Raw genomic sequence first — 12,248 nt, forward strand, 5'->3', positions numbered from 1 at the left:
TGGTGCCGCTGGTGGCCGAGCTGCGGGCCCCCGGGGAGCCACTCCAGCGGGAGCACTTCCAGGTGCTGGTGCGGATCCGGGCGGGCACCGAGAACGCGGCACCCAAGCCCAGCTTCGTGGCCATGCTCATGATGGAGGTGGACCAGTTCGTGCTGACCGCCCTGACGCCCGACATGCTGGCGGCTGAGGATGCCGAGTCGCCCGCCGACCTGCTGCTCTTCAATGTCACCTCACCTCTGGGCCCTGGGCAGGGCTGCTTGGTGAGCACGGATGACCGGAGCCTGCCTGTGACCACCTTCAGCCAGCGGGACGTGCAGGAGCTGCGCATCGCCTACCAGCCACCCTCTCAGGACTCAGAGCACGAGCGCCTCTTCGAGCTGGAGCTGGAGGTGCTGGACCCTGAGGGCGCTGCCTCGGAGCCCTTTGCCTTCATGATTGTGGTGAAGCCCATGAACACGCTGGCACCCGTCGTCACCCGCAACACAGGGCTGCTGCTCTATGAGGGGCAGTCACGGCCGCTGGCCGGGCCAGCCACCGAGCCCAGCCTGGTCATCAGCGATGAGGATGACCTGGAGCAGGTGCGGGTGAGCGTGGTGGCGGGGCTGAGGCATGGCCACCTTGTCCTGCTGGAGGAGCCCGGCATGGGTAAGCCCCAGGCTGCAGCTGCTGCACCTCGCAAGCACTTCACCGTGGGAGAGCTGGAGGCCAGAAGGATCATCTACCAGCATGACGGCAGTGAGTCACCACTCAGTGACAACCTGGTGCTGCGGCTGGAGGACAGCGGTGCCCGGCACCGTGTTGAGTTTCTTTTCCCCATCACCCTGGTGCCTGCTGATGACCAGCCACCCCTTCTTAATGCCAACACTGGATTGGACCTGGCGGAGGGCGACATGGTGCCCATCCCCACACGTGCCCTCAGCGCCACCGACATTGACTCGGACAATGCTGTGCTGCAGTTTGTACTGGAATCAGGCCCCTCTGCAGGGCAGCTGCTGCTCCGCCAGGATCAGCCACCCCCTGGCTGGGAGGAGGAGGGTGGGAGATCCCACTGGCAGAGGGTGCCAGGCCTGCTTGGGGGGCCCCCGGTATATGAAAGACCAGTGAATGAGTGGCTGCAGCAGGACATTGTGGAGGGCCATCTCTTCTACCGGCACCTCGGCTCCCACAGCCCCGGCCCTGGGGTGGTGCTGGATCAATTCACCTTTAGAGTGCAGGATGACAATGACCCACCCAACCGCTCTGGGCCACAGAGCTTTGTGATCCGGGTTCACCCGGTGGACCGGCTACCCCCAGAACTGTTTAGTGGCAGCAGCCTGCACCTAGTGGTGGCAGAGCAGCAGGTGACCCCACTGCGGAGGAAGCACCTGCGCTACACAGACCAGGACTCTGGGGACCGGGAGCTGCGCTATACTGTCACCCAGCCCCCCACCGACACTGACACCAACCACCCCCAGGGGGTCCGTCTGGGGTCCCTGGTGCTCACTGATGACCACTCAGTGGAGGTGACCCATTTCACCCAGGCCCAGATCAACCACCACAAGATTTCCTACCAGCCCCCGCAGGAGGAGCTGGGGGTGGCTCCCCGCCTGGCCCAGTTCCGATACATAGTGGAGGATGTGGCTGGTAATGCAGCTGAAGGCACTTTCACTATTTACCTGCAGCCTGTTGACAACCAGCCACCTGCAATCACCAACACTGGCTTCACTGTGCCTGAAGGAGGCAGTCATGTCCTGAGCCTAAATGAGCTGGATGCCAGGGACACGGACACTGAGCCCAACCATCTCCGGTTCATTCTGACCCAGGCTCCTTGGTACGGGCAGTTGCAGCTCTCTGGGCACAGATTGCCCATGGGAGCAACCTTTGGCCTTGAGGATATCAGACAAGGCAGGGTGGCTTATACACACAGTGGGGCAGAGTCCAGTGGTGATGTTTGCAGCCTGGACGTGAGCGATGGGGTCCATGCAGTCCCCATTGTGTTGAAGGTGACTGTACACCCTGTGGATGATGAGGTGCCCACTTTAAGACTACCCCCAGGCACCCTTGGTTCCTACCTGGATGTGTTGGAGAATGGTGCTGCTGAGATCACCACTAATGTCATCCAAGGCACGGATGAAGATACAGATGACTTGATGCTGACTTTCATTGTGGAGGATCCTCCTCAGCATGGGGACATCCTGGTTCATGGGGTGCCTGCAGAGAGGTTTTCCCAGAGGGAGGTGCTGGATGGGGCAGTGGTGTATGCTCACACTGGTGGTGAAATAGGACTGCTCCCCAAAGAAGATGCCTTCAACCTCACCCTATCCGACATGTCTGAGGAGTGGAGCATTGGGGGTAATATTGTTCAGGGGGTGTCAGTCCTGGTGACCATTCTCCCCGTTGACAGCCAAGCCCCAGAAATTTTTGTGGGGGAACATTTCATGGTGGTAGAGGGTGACAAAAGGGTTATTACATCCTCTCATCTAAGAACTGAGGATATGGACACTCCAACTGATGATATACTTTGCACCATTGTTGCTCAGCCCACCTCCGGTTATGTAGAGAACATCTCTCCAGCCCCGGGATCAGAAAAATCGAGAGCAGGTACAGCCATAAGTGCCTTCACTTTTAAAGACCTCAGACAAGGACATATTTATTATGTTCAAAGCATCCATAAGGGGGTGGAACCTATTGAAGACAGGTTCACTTTCCGCTGCTCTGATGGCATTAACTTTTCTGAAAGGCACTTCTTCCCCATTGTCATCATCCCAACCAATGATGAAGAACCCGAAATCTTTATGAGAGAGTTTGTTGTCATGGAAGGCATGAGCCTGGTTATTGATACTCCCATCCTCAATGCAGTAGACGGGGACATCCCTGCTGATGAGCTGACCTTCACTATCACCAGGTTTCCCAGTCATGGCCACATCTTGAACCAGCTGATCAATGGGACAGTCCTAGTGGAGAGCTTTACTCTGGATCAGATAACTGAGAGCTCCAGCATCATGTATGAACATGATGACTCTGAGACAAAGGAAGACAGTTTTGTGGTAAAACTCTCAGATGGTAAACATACTGCAGAGAAAACTGTGCTCATCCTGATTATTCCAGTAGATGATGAGACACCCAGAATGACCATCAATGATGGACTGGAAATTGAAATCAGGGAAACAAAAATTATTCACAACAGAATCCTGAAAGCTACTGATCTAGATTCTGAAGACAAAACTTTGACTTACATTATAAGGTATGGGCCAAGACAAGGGCTCTTACAAAGAATAAAGCCTTTGGGTGAGGTTCAGAATATCACACTGGGAATGAACTTTACCCAAGATGAAGTGGACAGAAACTTAATTCGGTATGTGCATTTTGGCCAAGAGGGTATTCGGGATCTCATCAAGTTTGATATAACAGATGGCATAAATCCTTTCATTGACCGCTACTTTTATGTGACCATTGGCAACACTGATATTGTCTTTCCAGATGTGATTAGCAAAGGGGTTTCCCTGAAGGAAGGGGGGAGAGTAACACTTACTACAGACTTGCTGAGCACCAGTGACTTGAACAGCCCAGATGAGAACTTGGTTTTCACTATTACCAGGCCACCTGTTCGTGGTCATCTTGAATGCACAGACCAGCCTAGTGTACGCATCACAACCTTTACTCAGCTTCAGTTGGCAGGCAATAAAATTTACTACATTCACACTTCAGAAGATGAGGTGAAAATGGATAGTTTTGAGTTTGAAGTAACCGATGGTTATAATCCAGTGTTTCGCACCTTCCGTATTTCCATTAGTGATGTGGACAACAAAAAGCCAGTGGTCACAATACATAATCTGGTAATGAGTGAAAATGAAAATAAGCTGATCACACCTTTTGAATTGACTGTGGAGGACAGAGATACACCTGATACGTTGCTAAAATTTATCATCACCCAAGTACCAGTTCATGGTCAGGTTATGTTCAATAACACCAAACCAGTCACATCCTTTAGCAAACAAGATCTGAATGAAAATCTTATCAGCTACAAGCATGACGGCACAGAGTCCACTGAAGATAGCTTCTCTTTCACAGTTACAGATGGCACCCACACTGACTTTTACGTCTTCCCCAACACTGTATTTGAAACAAGAAGACCCCAAACAATGAAAATTCAGATAATGTCTGTGGACAGTAGTGTACCTCAGGTTATAATAAACAAAGGAGCCCCAACTCTCCGTGTATTAGCTACTGGCCACTTGGGTTTTATGATTACCAACAAAGTGCTCAAAGTGGAAGACAGAGACAGCTTGCACGTTACCCTCAAGATCAGCATCACGGAGGCCCCTCGCCATGGCTTCCTGATTCACCTTGGAAAAGGCAACCATAGTATCAGTCAGTTCACACAAGGTATTTCTGTGCCCAGCACTCTTTGCAGATCACTGTAAACCTTTGTACAAGGATGAAGCACATGTAATTCTGTAGTAATTGATACCAGAAACACCTCAAGGGGTCACTTTACTGTATTCTGTTTAGAGAATCTCTGAAAGGAACATGAGTTTTTTCAGTTTCTTTTTTCTTTCCCTTCCATAAAAATCAGTTCTTGAGCTTTTACAATAACATGTACTTTCCACCTTTGAGAAATTCTAATTAAATCAGTTTATACTAAACAAAACAAACAAACAGAAGAACCATGGATTTAAGGGTTATGATATAGGGGGAGTGAAGGTGGGGGCTGACAGAAAAGGCTGAGGCTATAAGGGGAAAAGGACAGGAAAGGGTGGCAGGGTCACTATGGTGGGGAGGAGGTAGTACTGGAGGATGGCAGTATTAGATCCATAGTTAAGGGGGGATAGACATTTCTAAAAGGGGAGAAGAGGGAGGCAGACTTGGGAGGTGTCAAGTGGAGGAGAAAAAAGAGGGTCTGGATGGGGTGTCTGGAATAGAACTCTCACAGCAAGGTGATGTAGGAAAGTAGGCAGAGGCAGGGACTGAGACAGGTATGGTGGATGTCCTAGCAAGGACTTTAGCCCTGAAAAATTGGAAGAACTGTAAACAAGGGAAAGTGTAATCGAATACAAGAGGAAAGGTGATGCCACCCCTGCTTGGGGCAGAAGAGAGAAGGCCTAGTTACAGGAAGTCATAGGAGCATTAGTAATGTAAACATGGAAGTGGGAGCTACGGATGAAAGGACATTTCCCACACCTTTTTCTTTCACCTCAGATGCCCTCATCTTTTACTAGGTGTGGGAGAGGATGCAAATGCCAGGGAGCCACAAATTCTTAGCTGGACCTAGGAGGCTTCATCACTTTCAGCAGATGGTGAGAGAAGCCTACTTAATCCTTATTGAGTAAGCAACATGTGTGAAAATCTGGGCTCAGTTAACTGTTTTCTGCATCTTGCCTAGCTACTTCCACCAGTGTGAAGCGTGTCAAATATTATCCAATTCAGAATGGCAGTTTTACATCCTCCCCTCTGCACTGGTGCAAGTGACTATACAGAGTGCAGGGCAAGAGCAAGTAAAATCCTCTCTTCCTTTTGGTACCCTTTATATATTCAAAGTTTGCTGCCTTTCACATTCAGTCCTGTCAGTCAGAGGCTCCTGTTTGACTCCATGAGTCTTCTGTTACATTCTCTCTTTTGCTGTTTTTCTTATCCTTTGCCTGTTAAGGACCCTGTTTCTGCAGTGTGCATAACACCTGAATACCTTCTACATTCACTAACTTGGAAGGGCACTTCGAAAGCTTAGAGAGTTGCAAGAGGTGCTCAGTAGTTTGAAGTCTGCTTCTAATTCCTATATTCACTGAGGGTTACCATTCTTAGGACAGTTCTTAGGATGCTGTCTTTGTAGCTGTACTAAAAATAGAGACTGATTTTGAAAGAGAGAGTATCAGTGACTTGGGCTCTATTATGGCTATGGCTTTGGCAAATTGGCTTAATTGGTCAATTACAGCTGACAGTAATTTATTGCTTTATATTTGGGAAGGTTACTTCTTCAGTAGCTGTGAATACTTCACCAAGTGTTGGTAATAAAACCAGCCAAAAAACCTTTAATCAAGATAGGGAAGCGTAGGGTAACATGCTGCAAGTGCAGGCAGCTGCAATGCATCTTCCTATTCAGGTTGTCCCCTGCAGTAGAAGCATGGATTTGTAGGCATGGAATGAACCTCAAAGGCTAAGTCAACCCAGTTTCAACACAGAATGCAGGAAGATTCTTCCTTTGTTCAGGTTTAAAATGAGAACTGGTTTGGGGCTTGGCAGTCTGTACCAGATATTTCTGCTATGTTTACTTTAAGTAGAATTTTGCTCCCATTAATAGGTAGTAGTAATTCATTGGCATTACTTGCATGGATATAGTACTTGAGTTAAGTAACAGTGGCAGACTTGAACATTGTGAAAGTAAATCCTGAAATTTTGCTAACATTCACCTCTTTCACACTCTTTTCCTCCCTTTTATACTTAAAATATTACCATGGTCTGAAGAAGGAGAAAAAGGAGACAGGCTGTAAGGATGATGTAGTCTCCAAACAAGCCCAGCAGCCACTTAACGTTTGAAAAGTATCAGTTATTACTCCGGTTGTCTAAGCTTCAAAGCAGTTTCTTCATTGATTTTTCTCCATTTACATCTATATTACTGTAATAGTAAATGCAAAGAATGCATGAAGGGAAGCGCTTCACAGCTGGTAATTTCAAACTCCTAGTGTTATTTGGGACAAAAATATTTACAAAGAAATTTGCTTCTGTGTAATCGCACAGCGCTCATCTCTGCAAGTCAGGGCTGGTATTTGTTCATAGCAGATATTCATTAAGTTTAGAAAATGTTCCAAAACAGGGAAACTATTAATAAACTTCTAAGTCTAACTCCCAACATTAAGGAAAATAAAGTGTGTATACTATTTGATTAGCTAATGTTGGTGTAGTGTTTTGAGTGTAGAAATGCTGAGCATTGTTTTAGGGCTTACTATAACTGTTTTGGTTAAGTTTGATTATTAAGGGCTGGACAATGCCCCCACATCTCTGTTGTTATGCAGGGTGGTGAAAGAATTTAGTGTCTGCTATCATATTCTCTTTTGAAATCAGGTGTAGTTGTTAAGTCTTGTATTTCCTGGAAATCCTCTGCATCACGAGACGCCCCGAAGGGGCCACACAGCCAGGACCCAACCTTAATATACCACCCATAGTTGTAATGATTCCATAGGATTTTGGAGTATGCTGCAGGCCCTTCCCTGAGCCAATGCTTTTAAAGACATCTGAAGGAATTTGATACATTTATTTTAAATTGATAAGTGTACCTTAATGAGGAAAAGACGGTAACAATAGCCAAAATAATTTGGTATAAATTTAGCTCAACAATCAGATTTTTCATCTAGTGTTGCCAAAGAAAAAGTTATAGGACTGCAAATCATGCTAGAATTCCATAAACTGTCTAGAAAGTGTTTAGCTGTAGTACAAATGAAAGTATTATCAGTGCACTATGCTTGCAACTAAGCAAGTGTTAATGTATCCAAACGAGCTATGGAAAAATCACATAAAATAACTCGAGTAACTCTAAATGTGTGTTTAACAAGGGAAAGGAAAGGCATCCATCTGCTCTGCTCTTGTCAAAAATAAGGTTTTGTCTAATAGATGGTTTTTTAGGAGCTAATCCTGAAAACATTTACCCAGGTGCTTAGCTTTTTGCATGTTAGAGCCATTGGATTTAATAGAACTGCTCATGTGGAAAGTTTAGCATTAGAGTAAGTTTTTTGGAGGATGAGCGTTTTCATTTGTTTACTGCAATTTCATAGTGTTCATATGCAGCTTTTGTATTACCCCATAATTCTTTATGCTTGGCATTCTTTTAATTACTTACTAAAAGTAACTGTGTAATAACAAACACATCTTAATCACTCTCTTTATTTGCTTGCCCTAAAAGAAGCATGTCTGGTTTTAGGACTATAGCTTAGGGAGACAGGCAGGAGACCTCTAATGATAGAGTTTTGACATGCTTTCATCAATCAGTTTACATGCCTGGACTTGGAGAGAGACTTTTATTTTGGTATTTGAGCTCCACTGTAATACTATTACTTACTAAATCTTTGTCTAAAATGAGGTGCTCATGACATTATGCTCTGTACACTAGATGTAATGGAATTACATAAAAAGAGATATGTCCTTGCCACTGTCTTTAAGAGGGAAGTTTTTGTATCCTAGAAAATTCTTCTTGGTTCTACCCAAAGTTACAATGCCATATTAACTAATAACTGGTTTGTCTTTTGCTTTTTTCTCTGCTTCTATTTAGCTTTCTGTAATAGTGGCTCTAAGATTTGTTACCTAAATAGTTTAAATCTGCTGTTACTAAACTTTATTCTGTTTAAGCAAATTTTATCTGGCTGTATTTTTAAACAGTCTGCTCATATAGCATCTGATCACCTCTATTTTTTATTAGAGGCCATGTTTTGTAAAAAAATATGTCAGTACTGATAAGAAGGATGGTCTGGGAGTAGATCTGGGATATATCTGCCTTGCAGATTGCAGTGTAATAGAGAGCTATCTGATGGAGTTTCTAACAAGCTAGCTCAGACACAAGAAGCATGTCACTGTTGCAGTCCAGCACTGCATGTGGGCAAATTTTCTGTTTCTTGGTTCATGTAAAGCCTGCTCAGGTATCTCTATGCTATACTGCAGTCTGCAATGCAGACATGCCCTAGGTTTTAACTCCCTTATTAACTACAGCTTTCTTATATGACCTTGGGTAAGTCAGCATATTAGAATTACACATTACAGTGATGTTGACAGGATGTTGCTGCCAACCACCGCCCCCAACCTTCATCCCAGCTTCTATGATCTGACCCTGTTACTGGTGAAGCCCCCTGCCACTGACATGCTACCACCCTGCCCCCCCGCCTCCTGCTTCCTCAGCTGCATCTAGTGGGTGTGCATGCTAGTTCCAGCCCATGAGTCTTATGTTGCTGACCCAGTCCAAATGAGTTATTATTAGTATAAAGAACACTAGCAGAATCAGCTCTAGAAAGTGCAATGCAAGAAAGTGTGAAAAAAAACTGCATTTTCTTACCAGCATTTGTGATTTACATGTGAACAAATTTCATCTGGGTTCTCTTTACAAATACGTGGGAAAGGATTTTTAAAAAATAACTGTTTTCAAGGCATATGTTCTGTTGACACCAAAATTCTTTAACTTAAACATAACACCCGCAGAGTCTCCCTGTGCCTGATGAATGGTGTTTGTGCCTGAAAGCTTGTGAAGAACTTTTTTGCACCTATTTAGTTGGTCTAATAAAATATGTCACATCTACCCAAAGAACCTTGCTTGACTTTAACAGATAACTTAGACCTCTGGTGGACAAAGCAATGATATTTGTCAAGTATTTACTGCTTTCTCTTGTTTCATTGTTGCCAACTCTCATGATTTTTGGCCTTGTTCTTAAGTCTCTTCTTTGGGAATGTGAAAAACTTAGCTCTTTCTTTTATATATATATATATATATATATATATATATATATATATTATTTATTAATATATTTATATATAAAAGAAAGAACTAAGTTTTTCACATTCCGGAAGCGTAGACTTTAAGAACAATGCCAAAAATCATGAGAGAGTTGGCAACACTGTTGTTTACATTTAAGGTAATAATGTATTTATCTTGGCATTTTTCAGCTGATGTAGATGACATGAAGATATGCTACATTTTAAGAGAAGGTGATAATGCAACAAGTGACATTTTCTACTTTTCTGTTGAAGATGGTGGTAAGTACTCCTACTCAATTACTTTTTTTTTTCGTGGACATAATCTCTCACGTGTTTTAGCTGACTTTCAGGATGCTCATATAAGCTATTACTCCACAGGCTTTTGGACTTTTCCAGGATTGTTAATTACTGTTACTGTGGTTGCAAAGCATAGTTTTGAAGGAAATGATAGCTATATTAGTGGAAAACATAAACAGCTTATTGTGGTAAAGTGTGGAATTCCCCACAAAAAGGCTCAAATACTTGAACTTCATATGTTTTTCTAGTGTACCCCTAGTCCAAGCACCAGACAAAAGGTTACAGCATAACCTCTCTTCAATTACCATTCCAGCTATAGTAGTGACTGCTCCTATTCAGAAGCTCCAGCAATGGCTGCTCCTGTTCAGAAACTTTGGTGATATTAAGAGTGATCAGTTACTGATGAATTTCAGTAGTTGAGAATTTCACAGGAGTTGGGAAGAGGGAAATATAGCTATTTAAAAAAAAAAATCTGACACACTTGGTCTTCAGTAAAAAAATAAAAGAATACCAGGACAAAAGAAATGTTAGTACAAACAAGGGAAAAATATGCGTGTAAATATGTCTAATTATATTTTTTTTTGTTGTTGTGCCTTGGGGCAGAGTGATAAACTATGTGATCTCTTAATGTCCCTTCCAAATCTTTATTCTGTGATTTTATGATTTTCTCCAGGGTTACATTTTAAGGAATGACCACAGTTATTCCCTAGCTTTAGGTGTCCCTGTGGCATATCAAATGACTGCTAGGTTATGTTGCTTTAACATATTTTCTCAATAAAAATAAATACATTGCTCTTTTGGGAAGCAACAATAAATTTTTAAGAAGAACAATACTTTCAGCTAGCCTGTGCTTAGTCCTTATGCTCCCCATCCCCTTGCACTTGGTCACAAGAAGCATCAGCCATAGACTAACCCATTGCAATAGTAGTTGTGAGCAGGGACTATTGAACTCCCCTTTCCCTTCCAAGCAAAACTGCCTGGGAGGAGCTGCCCATAGCCTTATGCCCATCCTTGCTAGCCCATGATTGGGGGCCAGTACACAAGGGGACATTCTGGGCTAGATTGGTGATGCAGAATATGCTTCCTTCCTACATGCCAGACAGCTGTGGAAGGGATGCAACCTCTTGAGGCACAAAGGCAGCTCTTAGCATTTGAAGCTACTTTTGGAAATTTTATTGCTAATCTCTAGTCTCCCAGGGACCAAGATAGGAGCTACTGATCTAGAACCTCAAGCTTATTTTTCCCACATATTTTAATTAAACTAGTACCTAAACCTGGGGAAAGTCAAATCTAAGAGAACAGTGCATGAAACCCTGCATTGTGCTTTATGTTTTCTCTATAATGCCATAGTTCTGTTACGACAAAAGTCACAAACTGGTGGTTTCACACAGAGTCCTCAAATCTGTTTTCTAGAACGAATATATAGGGTTGAGAAGGATTTCTATGTGTGACAGTAGCTTTATTACATAAGGTTTTTGGTTCAGAGATCGATGCAAGCAGAGGGTAGTTTGTTCTTAGTCTTTGTCTCTGATGCCAGTTCTTCAGGCAAAGTTGCTCCCTAAGAACTAAACATTGCTAGGGACTTCCAGGGTACTTGTTTTACTTACATATATATCTCCAAAGGCAGTGAAATAAGTCATGTTTAGAGTATGCCTGGACTCTTGTGCTATATATTTCTTTTCCACTGGTAAATGAACCGGCAACATATGTTGGTACTTGACAGAGGCACATCAATATTTACTTCATAAAAAATGTAATAATACAGTATTTTTCATGATAATGTGAAGAGTAGTTTTGCTGCCAAGCTAATCATTGTTTTTTTTTTTTGTTGAACCTTCAAGTTTTCTGAATTGGGCTGTGCCTCAGATCTATTATTGCTTTACATGGGCTTTAGTTACGTATAGCAATGTGTTTCCATGTTTGCTTAACCTGTGGAAAGATTGAGTTATACGTTGAAATAGTTTGTAAGAAATGCTTTGCTTAAAACAGTGAGCTTATATTTGGAAGGGATGAAATTGGGACTAAAACACTAAAGTCTGGAATAACAACTAAATCACACCAACAGGCTAGAATCTGTGGGAGTTTATACATGTGCTCTGGGAGTGGGGTAGGGGGTATTATAATCTGACCAGCTCCAAGAGCCAGTCTAATTAAAGCTCCCAGAGCATCACGTGTATCAGTATCCCGACGATGAAAAATGGCAGCAGGGGCACTTTAACTAAAGCTCATTGAGCAAGCTTTAGTTAAATGCCCCCACCACCATTTTCAGCATGGGGATGCTGATACACGTGACACTGGAGTCTGCAGGAGTGCTGTAGTTACCATGCTCTAGGAGACTCAGTTAATCGAGTCTGTTCCAAAGCGCTGTAATCAAAGTGTGTCAGAGCAGCCTCGCTGCACATGTATAGGCACCCTATAACTGCATATGAAAAAAAATCAGAAGCTTACTTTTCTAGCCTTCTCAGAGGGACATCAAAGCCAGGGTTGTGTAGCTCAGATAAATTTGAGAGAATGTGATTGGTGCA

The 12,248-nt window shown here is 43.7% G+C and overlaps 1 protein-coding gene across 1 annotated transcript in view; it reads left to right on the plus strand.

Annotated features, from left to right (window-relative positions):
* The first annotated feature begins 18 nt into the window (after positions 1–18).
* Positions 19–12,248, plus strand: part of FREM2 (FRAS1 related extracellular matrix protein 2) — a 207,279-nt gene continuing 195,049 nt past the window's right edge. Inside the window, exons 1-2 of the mRNA XM_025206643.1 lie at positions 19–4,365; positions 9,616–9,705. Of these exons, the coding sequence (XP_025062428.1) occupies positions 123–4,365; positions 9,616–9,705 (4,333 nt within the window). The 5' untranslated portion in view covers positions 19–122. The remainder of the gene's footprint in view (positions 4,366–9,615; positions 9,706–12,248) is intronic.

Source organism: Alligator sinensis, unplaced genomic scaffold, assembly GCF_000455745.1.
Source record: "Alligator sinensis unplaced genomic scaffold, ASM45574v1 scaffold1031_1, whole genome shotgun sequence".
Lineage (NCBI taxonomy): Eukaryota > Metazoa > Chordata > Crocodylia > Alligatoridae > Alligator > Alligator sinensis.